Here is a 15869-nt window from a genome sequence, read left to right as displayed (position 1 = left end):
ATAAGGAGACGAAGGCAAAGAACAAGGGGATTTTCCCAAGCACACCAGGCGGATGAAGAGCCCTGAGATTAAGCCTCCTCCCTCTCAGGGCAAACACAGAGCTCCTTGGCTTTGCCCCTTCTGGGCTACACCATGCGACCTCCAGGTTATCAAGCATCCCCACGCACGAGAGCAAGGGTTTTCCCACACGACCCCGGGAAGGTCTTCTTTTCCATCTCTGACTTCTAAGAAACTTCCCACCGGGGAAGGAACCAGCGCAGAGATTGGGCCAAACGAAGGCCTGGGAAGATGAAGAAGGTGGGAGTAAGCTGAGGAAGGCAGCCAAAGACAAACTGGGCTGCCCCATCAGCTTCAGTCATCCCCATCCCAGAGCCAAGGGTTGTCCAGGACAGGGATTATGTCACCTACTGGCCTCAACCCGGACAGACAGGAGAGCGAAGAGCGGGCAGGGATAAATCAGAGCAGCTGGAGGTGCTCGGATTTGCCCAGAGGAAGCCTGAGCTTGGAAACCTCAGCGAAGGCTTGGGGGGGGAGAGAGGCTGAGACGCTCGCAGCCCTCGCATCCACCCCGCGCGCAGCATCCGGAAGCTATTAAGGAATTACAGCCTCTCTGGCCCTGAGCCTTCCCCAGCAGAAGTGCCTGGGAGCAGATGGTGAAAGGGCTGATTGAATTCGGCTGCTCAGGCCAAGAGGCTATTAGGAGGAGACATAAATGGAGGAGGGGGTGGAGGGGGTGTCATTTGGCGACTCAGGAGCCGGGAGCCCTTGCCAGGAACTCTGGGAATCCTCCACCGACCGTAACAAGCTTGGAGGAGCTTCAGCAGGGCGCTGGATGGGTGGCTCAGAGGTGCAAGCCTCCCTCCTACCCTCGAAAGCGCGGCCCCGAGCTCCTGCTGCTTAGGGGCTGGGGTGAAACTGTAAGTATATGGGGAGCAGGAGCCACAGGCTGGTTCCTCTGCCCAGGCATCTTCATCTCAAAAGGCAGCACGGCCACCGTGGTGGACAGGAACCCTTCCAAGGAGGCAGGACGCCTGCAGAGACCTGTGTCCCTGCGGTCACAGCCCCAGGAGCTGTGTGCTCCTGAGCCTTGACCCTGCTCGTACGGAGGAGGTACAAGAGCTGTCAGCTCAGCAGCCCTGCCCACCCATGGGGCCAGCCTTCCTCCCAGAAAAAAACGCAGGTTTGCAAAGATCCTTGATTCCCAACCTAGTCTCATCCCACCCCATTCCCAGCGCCCGTGGGAAGGCAGTGGGCATGGGACCAGACCTCCCAAAGTGCCTTCAAAAAGGGGATGGGACTCAAGTGACTCTGGATGGGGAGGAGGTGGGGAATAAAGGCCAGGGCGAGAGAGACACGTAGCATGAAAAAAAAAGACAACAGGCAAAAAAAAAAGCATAAATATGATTCTCAAGTCATCCACGGCGCCTGCTCTGCTGAAGGTAGTGCCAGTGTCTGAGCAAAAACACTGATGGAAGAACCGAAATTGCCTGGGGATGAAGGAAGGGTTTAAACCCCTCCCTGGGAAGCGGGGGAAGAAAAAGGAGGAATGACCCAAAACTCAACACAACCCCAAGTTCTGGGCTCCCTGCCCTGGCAAGCCAGCTCCAGCTCCCCACACCCCTGTGCCCCGGGGGGGGGGGCACAGACATGGGCTCCAGGGCCCCCCTTGCCGCCCCTCCGTCTCCAAATCTATCCCTCTTTTTCCAAGGGAGAGAGGTCCAATGAGTCCCCTTGGGCTGCCTTGGCTGACTGCCCCGGCTCCCTGAGGTTGGGAAATCGGGAGCCTCGTCAGGGCTCTGCCGGAGGGGTGGACACAGAGCGCTCCGTGACCGTAAGGGGATCTTTTCGGAGCAATCTTTTCCGAGACAAGTCATGAGATTATTTCTTGCCTGGAATTTGCTCCCGCGGCTCCCATCGGCCCCGGACTGCTGAGTCAAGAGACCGCCGGGGCTGTGCCCTCCAGATGAGTAAATAAATTGCCATGGGGAGTGGTGGGGCAGCTGCGGGGAGGGGGACGGCGCCCCGGTGGGGCGTGGGATGAAAGGAAGGAGGGGACTCGATGACTCCTCGAGCCTTCGGCCGGGGACGCAGCCCGGCTTGGCAGCCGGCTTCGCTCCTGCTTTGCAACGCACCGAATTAGTCACTGGATTAACGAGCACAGTTACACACGCTGGCGCACAGCTGTTTAAAGGCACACTATCCCTCCCTCCCCTTCGCTTTTCTTCTGTTTCTCTGGGGTTTTTCTCCCCCCCCCCCCCCCCATCTTCTTCCTTTTTATTTATTTTACTTTTTTTTTTTTTTTTAAGGCTTAACTCCAGCTTCCAATGAGCGCTTGGGTCCCGCAGCCAGCAAACTCCTGGGGAAGCCAAGGAAAGAGGCAGCACTCGAGCGTAGCCTGAAGATGCCAAACGGCTCGGGCTAGCGGCGAGAAGGCTGGTCCAGCAGCCCCCTACTCCCTGCTGAGCCCCCTTCCCTCCTTGTCCTGACGATTATGCCGGTCCGACGGGCAGCCAGGTCACTCTATAGGATCCATATGGCCCCGGCTGCTCGGGGCTCAGCCGTTTGAAAGCAGGAACGCGCGAGAGTCATCCAGCTCGAAGGCAAAACAGGCGCATGGGCCGGGGCCTTTCAAGTTGCAAGCTTTAGATCTGGAGCCGCTTAAAGGGATGGAAACCAGCCTCAGTGACTAACCACCCCGCTGGGCCACGGCTACCGTGACAGCTCTGAAACCCCAGACCGAAACTTTCCCAGCGCCGCGGCGGCACCGGGCTTCCCAGAACCAGGGACAGCCCTCTGACATCAAGCCCAAATTTCTCCCCATCCCTTCGAAAGGACAGGTCCGTGAAACGCCACAGAGTCAGGGCACAGGATGGAGAGCCACGATGCTGCTACCAAAGTGCCGAACTCGAACTCATCTGCCGCCTGTGGCTGATGCTGGGGATTGAGCAAACGAGTTTTCCCCCACTTCTGGCTGCAAACAAGGAGGAATTGCGTTTACTGACCTCACAAAGTAGTCTGGAGAGATGGAGCGGTTGGGTAACATGCCTTGAGCATTTTAAAAGAGAAAGCACTTGGCATTGCTTTTTAAAGTTGCTTCTAACAATAATGTGTAAAAAAAGGAAGAAAAAGGAAAAAAAAAAGACCCAAATTTCACGTGTTCCACTACATCTTTTTTTAATTTTCCAGTGGAAAAAGCCAGGAGTATTCAGCTTTTGCAAGTTGTTTCTTCTGCTGGTTCAGGTTTCGGTAAACAATTTCTCAAAACTCAAAGGTTAAAAAAAAAACAACCCTTGCTGCTTGCAGAACACTGACCAAAATTAAGTAGTTTTGCTCAAACACATGCAGGCACCCACCAAAAAAAAAAAAAACCTTTCATGTGGGTCAAGAAGCCACATGTTGATTATTCTGATAGATGGTGCTAATGGGGGGCAGGGGAGAAAGCAACAGAAAACAAACCCCAACGTGCTTCCCAGTGTCCAGCTCCTGTTTCTGGGGTCTACTGGCTGCAACATCAGCTTTCCCTTAGTCAGCAGTTTTATCCAGAGACCTCCAAGGACATCCCAGGAGAGGCAGCATCCCAGTGGAAATCCCAGCCCAGGACTCCAGCCACCAAGAGGACACACACCCCTCATCCTGCTGTGCATGCTGTTCCTGGAGGGAGCCATTTGTCTCCCCCACCAAGTCTAGCTGACAGCCCAAACCAGAGTCAACCAGTACACCCAAACTGGAAATCCCAAGAGGCAGATGGGTCCTGGCCTGCCTGGTGCTGTGGAGGAGCCAGAGAGGTGTAGTACAGCTTAAACATAGACCATAAGAAAACCTAAATAGTGCAAGTAGAGGGAGACCTGGAGCACACAGCTAGGGATGCTCCCATGGCCCTGCTGCAGCACCGTGCCTCAGTTTCCCCTAAAACCAGGTCTCACCACGCCTTTCTTCAATATCTTTTGGGGTCAGAGACCCCAAAAACACGCTGCATTTTAAAACAGAGCCAAGTCCCACTGGCTGGCTTCTCCTGCGCTCCCCACCAGCCATCTGAAGAATGCCTTGGAATCACGTCAAATATTTGAAATGAGATTGGGGGGGGGGGGGGGGGGGGTGGTAGAGGGGGCACAGGGAGGGGAGCGCGGGGGGAGCCGCTCCACTTTTGACTCAGTGTCTGGCTTCTTTCATCTAACCCACATTCCTACTCATGCCATCACCCTCCGGGAAAGTGCGACAACGTACATAATCCATGTGGAGCCAATTTAAAATCCCCTCCATGTAAGAGAATGCATTTCGTTCATTAACAAGCTCTGAATGCCTCGCTGGGGTTAGGAGAGGGCCTGCAGCTCCACAGCCACCCGGGCAACACGGTCTTCAGCAAGGAAAGGTTTCCTATGCCTGCCTGGGACACAGCCACGTCCTCCAGGAGAGCAATCCTCCCTGCAAACCCACCCAAGGTGCTGGGGGATGCTGAGTTGGCACAGCTCAGCCCACCAGGACACTTGTTGCAGTCCGAAGAACGCTGGGTTTTCTGCACCAGCCACCTGAGATGGAGGTTTCTGCCTCTTCTGGCTTTATAGGAAAGGTTTAACAGGAGCAAAATAGCTGGAAAGCAGGGGCTTGCTGGAGCAGGGGCTTGCTCCTGTCTCCAACACCAGCCGCAAGGTGATGGGGATGGGAATTACAGCCCAGAGCCCGACCAGCTTAGAACCAGACAGAGCCCCTCGACTTTGCACATCCCAATCCGCAACCGCCAGCACACGGTAAATAGCTGAGGGCTCACGGGGACCTCTGATCTTCCACTCTCATTCCCAAACCAGAGAGGACCACAGAAACGAGGGGATTTTTCTCTCTGGGGAAGAAAGCTGCTATTTCTTCCTTGCAATTGTAGTATTTTTCTGGCAGGTTATATTTATCCACAGGCTGCGTGGCTACAGGAACCGGCACAGCATCCCGGCTTCTTGCAGACAACAGGTCCACCTGCACGCTGCACAGAGAGGGTCACTGGATGGAGGGAGCCAGGCCTCGACAGCCATTCGAGGCAGGCCAAGAAATTGCATGGGGTCAGCAAGACCAGGGGAGGCAACGGGGAAAAATGCATCGCCTGCCCGGTCCTGCACGTACAGATACCGCCACCCACCCCACTGGAGAAGGGAACAGAACCACGTAGAGCACTTCAACGCAGGCGCCGAGAGCTTTGCCTTCATCTCGACACCCGCAGCCTTGCAGAAGAAGCTCAGGCTTTGCATGCAAACATTTGCAGCCTGTTAATGTTACACGCTTTCAGATCCGGGTGGGTGTCTACAATCTAGATACGAAGGCTGACCTTTTTAACCAAATTACAAACTGAAAGCGCCCTGTTTGTTGGGGGTTTTTTTGCCACCTCTCTGGACCTGACATCCAGCTATGTATCCCCTCTGGAGGCGGGTTCCTCCCGTGTTCAAGGAGATATTCAGGCAGACAAAGCGACTTGCAGATCTGCACCTTTTCACCTAACTACCACCAAAGCCTGAGGCAATCACAGGCACAAATCCTCCAACCTGGGGAAGCTGGGACGGATAGAAGAGAGCAGATCTATAGGCTGGATGTGCAGGGCCATGCAGCAGGGCTGAACCCAGCGTTGCACGGGACACCTTCATCTCCAAGACCACCAGGGAGCCTTTATCTCTGGAGACATCTCACAATTTTGCGATCGGCAGCACTCAAGTGGGCGCCCCCCCCCCCCCCCAAATTCCACTGCACCTGGGAAAAATGTAGGAGCTTGTAGGAGAATCAATAAATATTTATTGTTTAACCAGCAGTATTTTGACTGAAGATGTAAGCATGGCCCGACGCCAGGGAAACCAGAGCCTTCTTGGCCAGAGCTGCAAACAATTTTTTTTCTGTATCTAGCTGGAAGATTATACACAATGAAGAGAAAAAAAAAAAAAAACAACAAGGCAGCGAGCAGCTTAGTCACGGAAGAGGAACAAAAGAGCTGAGATGTATAACTATGTCGCGGGTTAAAAAAAAAAAGGGGGGGATGCAGGCCCAATTTTTGGCTGTGAGACAGCTGTAGAGTTTGTATCAGCTACAGATCGGTCCCACTGGCTTCTGCAGGGATGAGGCTTTACGCTGGATCAGAGCGTATGTCCCTGGCTTCAGTGGAGCGACACTGATTTGGACAAGCTGCAAACCTGCTTGTAACTCACAGCCGAAAAGCAAACCTGGGGAGCGGGGTCTGGCGCCCATAAGGAAGATCCCTGTTTCCGTGGGGATCACCGGACCTCACAGTGCAATGAAGAGTCAGACCCTGGCTCCAGGGGCATTTTAATGCTCAAGTAAGACAGATCACTCCCTCCTGCTTCACTTCCATTAGTCCCCTGGCAGCATCCTACCAAGCACAGGTCTTCCCTCAGGCAAAATTTGTAAGCCTGGAAGATGCCAGCAGCTCCATCCTTTGGATCTGTTCCAGGGACAGCAATCATACTTGCTCTCCTAAATCATGTCATTTGCTTACCTTGTGCCCCTGCAAGGACCAGCTGACAGCACAAAAAGGAAAAGACCCTCTTTCCTTGCCTGGGACAAATCCACCTGGATTTGATCCTTTCTTCCCTAAAATCCCAACCGGTACCACAACTGAAAACAATCATTTGGGATGACAGATCTGCAAGTTTACATCCCTAAACCATATTCAGGCAAAAGTCTGGTCTTACTCACACCTACCTCTTCCCCAAGTGCCTGAGACACATCTGCTCTCACCAAAACAGCAACTGGTGAAGAACAAGCCACCTTCCATTTTGGCGCCAGCATCAAACCATCACCCCCAAGGTCGAACCACAGGACAACCTTTGCACCCTAAACCCCGTCCCCACTGTGTCTCCCCCAGCTCAGCCCCACAGGGATCCATCCAGGAGGATGCAGTCGCTCGTTTTTCACAGCAGCTTGCTCAAAAGCTGGCTCCCCTGGTACAACCCAGCGTGCCACAGACCGGCCGGAGAGCGTGCACGCTCCCAGCTACTCGCTGCCTGCCTGCCTGCCAGCAATCTGCTATGGATTTGGGAGAGCGGGGATGGCATAGGACGCGCTCCTCAGCTCGCTTTGGAGAGCTGGACTGCAGCATTCCAGCATGAGACTGCGTTATCCCTTCATTTTATAAGGCCTATCAAAGCATGGCACGCTGTAATTACATGGCAAATTAGCGGGCACTTCGTGTAACAACACCGTAATTACACAGTTGTTACATGCTTTGGGGAGTCTATGATGGAAAAGTGGAAGGGATGGGGTTTTGCTCCTCTTTCCTGTAAATCTCTCTCCCTGCACCCAGGTTAAAAATGCTGTAGTCAGGGATGCGCTTTCTTCAGTGTATCCCTAAAGGAAAGGTCTATGGCGTTGCCCTTTTTCCACAGTTCTGTCCCTTAAGCAGACAGAAGTCCACACTAAAAAAGCTGGAGGTGGCGGCAGCCGGGTGCAGACAGTCCCCTCCCTCCTGGGAAACTCTCATTCCCCCATCCTAGCTGGATACCACAGTAATGGGCATTTTGTAAGTGCATAGGAAGATAATTGCTCTTTTTCAGTTCAAATTCTCACCTCCTCCACCAGCAATCAGCATCCAAAATGCCAGAGGAGCCCAAAGCCCTCAATTTATTAGAGTCTCGCCCTTGTTGGCTGATGATTCATGCCCACACAGAGCAATCCACAGCCAAAGCCGAGCTCTCACCTTTGCTGTTAATGCAGAAGCAAAAGCATTCAGAAAGATGCAGGATGCAATTCTCTGCACCCGTGAAATCACTTCACCTTTCAGTGCTTGTTTCCTCTCCTCAGGCTTTGCCGGGCTTCCAGGCAAACACTCGGGCATTTTGTGGGCGAGGACAGGTAAATGCTCTTCCAGTACAACTGAAGCAGAGGAAGGGACAGAGGACATCTTGAAGCAGGGAGGGAAATGCCGGTGTTCTGCTGCTGAGTGTCATCCCACATGTGAAAACGCGACCATGCAAGCCACCAATAAGACTGCTCTCTCGGCAGCAGCAGGGAAACTGAGTCACCCAGCGGCTGACACAGCTGTTATGGACCAGTGTTATGGATCACACTGGAGTCTGAGTGATGCGCAAGGATAACGCAGGATCAAACCTTCCTTTTTCGGAAAGAAGATGTTCCAAGTCCCTGCTGCACTTCTCTTACCCGCAACCAGCTGAGCAAATGGACTCCCCTCGAACGGGCCGATCCAGCTGTGACCCTATATAAAGACCTGGGAGAAAAAGTATGGCTGGAAACTTGCCCTCCCCAGACAAGCCCGAGGGAAGGATGAAGCATCCCGTACGACGACCACAACGAAGACGCATTCAGACTCGTAAAACGTTTTGCCATTTCCCTGCAGCGAGGCACTGCGGAGGAGGGTACGCATTCGTCAGAAGACTGGCTTTAAACACAAACTCCCTTATTTGCCTGCGTTGAAAGGGAAAGCAAAGGATGAAGAGAACAGATTGACCGGGCCACGGGAAGCAGCATCATGCAGAAGGCCCTATATCCAAATACATGCTGCATAGAATCTGTCCGCTTCCCTGTACCCTGCAGCAACCACAGCAGGAGAAATCTTGCTTCAGCCCTGACCTGATGTTGTCCCAAACCTTAAACAGAGGGAAAGGCTCTTGCCAGATAAAAATACACCCCTGGGATGCCACCCACGCGTAGGCCAATGGAAACAATGCGTCTGTCTCCCAGCTGTCCTTAGCATATGCCTGGGAAGCGCCGGAACGCGCGGGGTCCTTCCGTCTGCCGGCAGTCGGGATTTCTACGCCGCGTGTGCACGGACCAATTCCGCTTTTCACACCAGGCAGGAACAAATCCACCACCACACCTGCAACCCACCTCCAGAGAAAGGAAGCAAGAGGGGGAGTGGATGCAGGAGGAGGGGGAGCCCAGCATCTCGGATGCCCAGCCTCACCCCCTGCCATTACAGCCCTTCTACGGGACCGCGGGGGACACCTCGGGGGCAGCAGCTTCCTCAGCAAGAACCATCATTACCATCTATTCGATCAGATCCTCCTGATGAAAACCCATGCACATAGATTAAAGGAGAAGCCCACCACGGTGGTTTTTTTGGCTCCTGACCTACTCATCTCACTCACACATTCTTGCTGGCAACGGCAGGGGGGAATTTGGCTTTGGAAGCTTTGTACAACTCCACATCCCTTTCAGGTTATTTTTAAACCCTTTGGACACACTACAAATCCCATCTAACTTTTACATGCAGAGGCTGCCTGCACGTGTGGGTTGGAGCAGGGTTTTCTTTCAGGGGAGGGAGAGGGGGGACGGTACTGTGCGGCCAATGCATCTCCTCGGCAGTTTTACGGGGCATCACGCACCTGGCACATTAAACATCTTGCACAATTGAAAACCTGCGCCTGTAACGACTCTCCCTGTGTAAGGTTAACCCTCTGGATGCCGTGAAGCAAATCCGCCTCGCTGCTTGCTGGCATAGAAAAGGAGGAAGGGGCTGGACACAGCGAGGCCAATGCCCATTTTGAAAAGAAGGGCAACAGGCACATTTGGTGGCAGATTCGGCAACAAGACCAAGGGCTGAACGAGCAGTTAAGTCCTCCGACGCAGCCCAAAACAGCCAGGAGGAGAGCAAAGGTATGTCCCCTACGCTGGATCCCAGAAACGTAAGCTAGCAGCATCCATACTCCTTCTTTCAACATCAATCCAACCAAGCAGGAAAGCTCCAGCATTCTCTAAAAAGTTAGAGGGGAAATGAGGTTAAGCCACCTAATTGACAACATTGACCTTTTTGGCTCCCAGTGTTAGCGCAGCCACCAAAACAGAAGCGACTGCAGCTGAAGTCGATAGGGAGTCAGCTCTTTTTTACCTTTTTGGTTTCTGTTTTTCAGCGCTCTTCCTGCCAAAGTTTAAACTTTGGGTCAACTCTAAAAATTGCTTGCTGACATAAGCTGCAAAAGAGCTTTCACGGAGACACGAAAATGAACTTCAGGCAGCACGAAACACCAAGTCTTCGCTTCAGGCACAAGGCAATTACGTTGATCCAATGCTCAAACACCTAAACAACACAGACGCCTCTGTAACACGCTCTCATCCATGCCAGGAGACGTGTAAATTTAAACAGATATTTTGGTCTGAACTGAAAAACAAGCCCCACATCCCCCCAGCCTTGTCCCAATGGACCAAGTGTTTCTTCCTATCCCATTTTCTTCCCCTGCAAGCAAACAGACTGCCACCATGACCTGAAGTGCAGGACTGAGTCTCCGGTAAATGTTCTTTTAACCAAAGCTTTAGGAAATAGGCACCAACAGGTCCTCAGCTCCACCAGAGCCTCTCATTTAACCTGCATAGGTGCTTTGGAAAATCATCCTCAGCTTTGCATTTTGAAGTGTGTCCCTGCAGAGCCCTCACCTGAAAGCCACGCTCAGCCTCGCTGTCAGAGGCACAGAGCACCAAAACAGCTATAACTGGTGACCAGGTCCTCTCTACGGGCAGGTAGAGCGGGAAGATGGATGATGGGAAGACAGCCTCCCCACATCGGACACCGTGTAGCCCACCAGTGGCAGATCCCCCCCCGGTGTCTGCTGACTTACTGGAGCTCTCTGAAGACAAGCTGATCCTATACCAGCATCTATTCAAAGTCTGAGGGCCAACCCCTGTGCCACTCCGGCTCCCCATGCACTCCAGCAGTGAACTGTCATTTTATTTCCCACACGCAGCCTGAAATCATACTGCTTGGCAGGAGCTGAGCCCCCCTTTCTGGGTTTCCTAGAAACTTGCTAACTGGCAAAGAAATGCACAAGTCTATCTTTAATTTGCTTTTCTCCGCCACACCGTCAGTGCACAAAATCCATCAAACTTCTAATTGGGAATTACAGCAGGGAGAGATGAAGCAACAGGACTCATTGCACTCTCCCTTGTACCCAGAAAAAGAAGGTTTTTTTCCCCTGCAGGCCCTCCAAGCCCCATCCTCTACCTCAACTGAGCAAGGCAGGAATCAGTTGAGCGTCTAGGGTCAGCAGGCAATCAGACAACATCAGTATGTGAACAACACCTCTTCTTATGGTAAAGGCTCAAGCATTAGCGTTAACCACAGCCAGCAGCACCTAAACTTATCACTACAACAACAACAAAAAAACCCCACGCCTCGTTTCAGTAACATGTTGCTATCTTCCCTCAGAGCTCCTGCACCCTTCCTCTACCGTTTCTCCAGCTCCAGAGGGGGGGGGGGGGGTAAAAAAAGAATCAAAGCAGTGGGCTTTCCTGGTTGAAATCTACAGGAAGGTACCACTGGAGTTTTGTTTCCCGAATACCAAGAGTGCTTGAACCACACAAGACATTTCCAGCGAAGGATGGGGGAACATACACCCCAGATAAGGAACTTGTGCAGGGCTGCTAGCCGTGGCTCACCCACTCGGGGAAGGGTGGGGGTATCCCGGGGAGCTCGTAAAAAAACCAAACAAACAAACAAACAAACCAAAACCAAACCATCCGAGTGCATCTCTCCCGCCTCCCGGCCGGAGGTGCTTGCCGACATCCCTGCGAGGATGCCAGAAGCATGAGAAAAGGAGGCTGGAGGGGCGGCGGGTTGTTTTTTAAGAGAAAGAAGGCGGGCGTGGGGGGGGGGGGGGGGGGAGTGGAAAGTCTTAAAAGTGCTCTGGGAAAGCAAGCTCGCCTTCCCCCAGCGGTGCTGCGGGGCAGAGCCGGGGGAGCGCCCCGGGTCGGGCGGCAGAGCCCGGGCGGCGCCGCTCCGAGGCAACTTGGGGGGTGCGTTTCATTTTCCCTTCCCAAAGAACACCCCACCCCCCTCCCCCCCCCCCAAAAAAAAAAAAACCAACAACGAAACCCAGTCCTCACCGGGCAGATATTTCCCCACCACCGCCCCTCGCAGCGAAAAAAATGGGGAGAAAGGATCCGCGGGGCTCCTCGGAGGGGAGGGGGGGGAAGGACGGACGGACGGACGGACAGAGGGGAGGGCAGGGGCGCTCACCGGGGGACGGGAAGAGCTCGATGTCCACCTTCTCCGTCTTGATGATGGTCAGGTCCACCGCCGCCTTCATGGCTGGGGCAGCGCCGCGGGGGCGTCGCGCCGGGACCGGGGGGCGGCGGCGGCGGCGGCGGCTGCTGCTGAGCCCCGCCGTGCGCGGAGCGGGGCGCCCGGGGCAGCGGCGGCCGGGCGCCTGCCTCCCTCCCTCCTTCCCTTCCTCCCTCCTCCTTCTCCTCTTCCTCCTCCTCCTCTTTCCTTCCTTCCACGCTCCCTCGCTCCTCTCTGCTGCTCCGCTCCTCCGCCGCCCCTTCCGCGCTCCCTCGCTGCCGCTCCGCCTCGCCCGTCCCCCGCCGCCGCCGCCGCCGCCCCGGCCCGGGCTGAGCCTCCGAGGGGAGGGCGCTGGGCCGGCCCCGAGCGGTGACAGCGGCGGGGAGGGACCCGCCTGCCCCCGCCCCGGAGGCGGCCCCGGCACCCGGCGCCGCGGGGAGCGGAGCCGGCGCTGCCCCGGGGTCCCGGCGAGCGGCGCGACCCGGGAGGGCGAGAAGTGCGGGAGGGATGGGGGGTACGGGGGGGTGGGGGTACGCGGGGGTTGGAGGGGGCTCTCAGCGCATCCAGCACAAAGTTGGGTGTTGCTGCGCCTCCGCTGCAACCCCTGCTTGCACCTCGGCGCCGAAACTCGGAGGGAAAAGAGAGGTGCAGGTTTAGCACGGGAAAATGCCGCAGCCCTGAGCTGCAGCCGGCCGAATCCCGGTGTTTCGTGAAACCAGGCCAGTTGCCTTCACCCTGCCTGTCTCGACACGAACCCGACGCATTTCACGCTCCCATCACCCCTTCACGCTCCCATCACCCCTTTCACACTCGCATCGGAGCAGCCTGGTCCTCTCCCACCCACCAGCACGCCCGAATGTTGCAGGCAGGGTCAGGGCAGAGCGTGTGCACGGGCACACTCAGTCGTGTGGCGACGGGTGATGCCCAGGGGTGGCTGTTCACGGGTGTGCTTCGTACAGGTGGGAGGCCAAAAAAAAAGGTTTGGGAACGGAGTGGATAAAAAGCATCTTAAAGATGCGAGATAAGTATCATGCCAGCATGGCATGAAGTTAACAGAAGTATATCGGTTTTCACATGAAATATGTTTTATTATATTTAGGTAGCACAAACTTCAGACCACAAACGGCAGAGCAGAAGGGAGATTATGACTCACAGATGTCAATTTACCGGTACAAGTGTTACCGAAAAAAAAAAAAGTCATTAGCAACCAGCTCTTGTGGTTCTCACTCTGAAAGTCTTAACAGTCGCCGGCACACTGGCAGAGACCAGGCTGCTCTCATCAGAGATGGGCTCAAAGGAACATCCCAGCTGTAATGGGGGGAAAGCTGCCACATGAGTCAGCCGCCGGGGTTCAAGGCTACCTGCTAACTCACGGGATGAACCAGGGTCCTGCTTGCAAACACCACTGAAACCTTCAAACGCGCTGAAAGATGAGCTGCAGATGCAAAGGTTACAGCTCAGGATTACGCCTAGCTTCTGCAGCGGGGCCTTTCTTAGTCGCCTAAGGCGTATTTATAGAAGGAAAGTTCACGTAACTAAAAGAAGCTGCGAGGTGCCGGGGCCAGAAATCGAGAGCCTGATTCTGGCTCGCACGGGCAGCCGGTTTTACCAAGGCAGGCAGCTCAAGACACAGCCAGCAGGAAGTTTGAGAGCTAGCAAAGCCGGGCAGGCAGTTAGCTCCAGCTGAAAGTTCATCTTCCAGGCGCCTCACCCATTGACAAGCACTCGCATTTCCCGTTTTACAGGCAATCGTGTTTCCAATTTACTTGCAAGCTCAGTTATGGGCAACCTATTCCTGCAGCAGTGGGACAGGACCAGCGATTTGCTGTGTGACCAGTATATAACCTCCCTCCACTGATTCTCGCGTGCTTTGGAGAACCTGAGCTGTGCTCAGGCAGGGCACAGGGTTTGAAACCTCGTGTGGCGGGTCTTGGGCTTGAAACTACCGCAGGAATGAACCTGGAAATCCGCAGGAATGAACCTGGAAATCCAAATGTGCAAAGAGGAGGGCTATAAGGATAAAACTTGGTCCCCGTTGCCTCTCCCCGTGCAGGATAATGGGCTTGCACCTGCCCTTCGTTTTGGGTTTCTTTCCCCTCTTCCCCATGTGGGATGGACAGCGATGATTGCACGAAGAAACAACAGAGAGATTTAGCAGAACGTTCCCAGTTGAAAATCAAAAGGGGATTCAGGAGAAACAGCTGCCTTTCTGTACGATCCCTTCCAGAGCAGGCTTGGGAAGAGAAACCCGAGGCAGTTACCGCAGCCTGACAATCTTTCCCTTCCTACCCTTCGCTGCGAGCTCCCGGGCGAGCGTGCGAGCAGGCAGGCTGCGATCCTGCGGCGGGGGGAGTGTGGGAGAGCACCGCTGGTGCCGGGGGGGGACACACCGGTTTGCGCAGCTGGCTGCGGGCTTTCGGCCGCGGCGATGGAGCCGTCAGAAAGCACCTGCGGTCCCAACCGTATCGAAGTGACCCAGGCGCGTTCTTCCCGATTCGGCGGCGCTCGGTAATTCCCCCCCCCCCCCCCCCCCCCGCTCCTCGCCTGCTCAGAGCGAGCGCAGCCTCCTGCAGCAAACCCCAGTCCCCAGACTGGAACAGAAGGGGAGGCGTGCGGTGAGGTCGCCGGGGCTCGCCCGAGCGGGCGCTGATGGGGACAGGCTGTCGGAGCCGCGTAGGAGAAGGCTCTCACGAGCAGAGATGGTGCTGGGTGGAGTTGCTGGTGGGATTAAAAAGCGGCACAAGAGGAGGCAGCGGCTGCCCCTGCGGTGTCGGTGGTTTCACCTTGCTCCCGTGGGCCGACACATTTGGCTCAGCCTCTCCTGCAAGCGTTACGGTCTTCAGGACTGGCTGAACTCCAGTGCACCTGTAATGGGGCTCCTTCTCTTCTGGACCAGTACAAAGGCTGTAATAAAAGATCTTTCTCATGGCTTGTGTGGTTTTTATTAGGAAAGATACACACGCTCTTGGCATCCCGGCTCAGCCCTGATCCTGCAAAGCCGGCGACACTAAGCCACAGCTTGGTGCAGCATGGCTGCGGCGGAGCTTTGAGCTTCTCCGCTCCCTTGCCTCACCCCGCCTCCGTGCTCCCCCAAACTTCTGTTTCATTTTGCTTGTGCAATGAATACCAGCCCCTACGTGTGGGGAAATTAGAAATGCTTCCAAAAGTAGCACCGGGGCAAAAAACCCCCAAAGTGGAGGAAAAGAACGGAGAGGCTGTGGATGGAGATTTCCTTCCAGGGCAGCTGAATCTCTCCTTCGAACTCGACTCTGTCCTAGCAGCCGCCTTAATTTGTGTTCACTTCAGAGCCTGCAACATGAAAGCCCTGGCTCTGAACTCCAGCTGAGCCGCTCAATGGCTCAGTGTTCGCAGAAGGCATGGAAGGAATCCATTGATTAGTTTCTTCAGCTGGGATGTGACCATTTGGAGTCCAAGACCTGCCAAACATGACTTCGCCTCAGCAACTGGTTCCTATTTGCTGCTTACAGGCTTTAGAAAAATCTTTCCTCTCCCACATCCAAGTCTCGCTCTCCTTTTCCATTCTGTCGTTATTCAGCGTTAATATCTGTTCAGGCTCTCTCCCATCGAGGGAGGATGCTGAGTTGCGGAGAACAGCCCTCCTGCCATTAATATAGCCAAAAGATTGTGCCGTTGATCGGAGATAACCATCTGCCCTCCCTCCACAATGCAGCCTGACTGTTTTTCAACAGTTCAGAACAAAGAAAGGACGGGCAGTAATGCCACGTTGTTCCCAGGGACGCTGACTAACCTTGGTTTAAAAGAATAATAATTATTATTCATTTAGCGTTGAGGAAAGGTATGACGAGACCAGAGCCTTTGCCGTGGTTTCCGAATGAACACTCAGCGCGGGAAG

General features: G+C 54.6%; 1 protein-coding gene across 4 annotated transcripts in view; it reads right to left on the bottom strand.

Moving 5' to 3' along the window:
- ETS1 (ETS proto-oncogene 1, transcription factor) overlaps nucleotides 1-15869 on the bottom strand; it is a 65697-nt gene that overhangs the window by 30976 nt on the left and 18852 nt on the right. For 3 of the 4 annotated variants that reach the window (XM_086476804.1, XM_086476805.1, XM_086476807.1), the window contains exon 1: nucleotides 11951-12020. The exons of the other annotated variant lie outside the window; for it this stretch is intronic. In XM_086476804.1, coding sequence (XP_086332930.1) covers nucleotides 11951-12020 — 70 coding nt within the window. Of the gene's footprint in view, nucleotides 1-11950; nucleotides 12021-15869 lie in introns of those variants that run through there. 4 annotated transcript variants of the gene reach the window in all.

Source organism: Leptosomus discolor, chromosome 22 (genome assembly GCF_034619465.1).
Source record: "Leptosomus discolor isolate bLepDis1 chromosome 22, bLepDis1.hap2, whole genome shotgun sequence".
Classification (NCBI taxonomy): domain Eukaryota; kingdom Metazoa; phylum Chordata; class Aves; order Leptosomiformes; family Leptosomidae; genus Leptosomus; species Leptosomus discolor.
The sequence above is the reverse complement of the archived record's forward strand: the minus strand, read 5'-3'. Positions and strand labels throughout refer to the sequence as shown.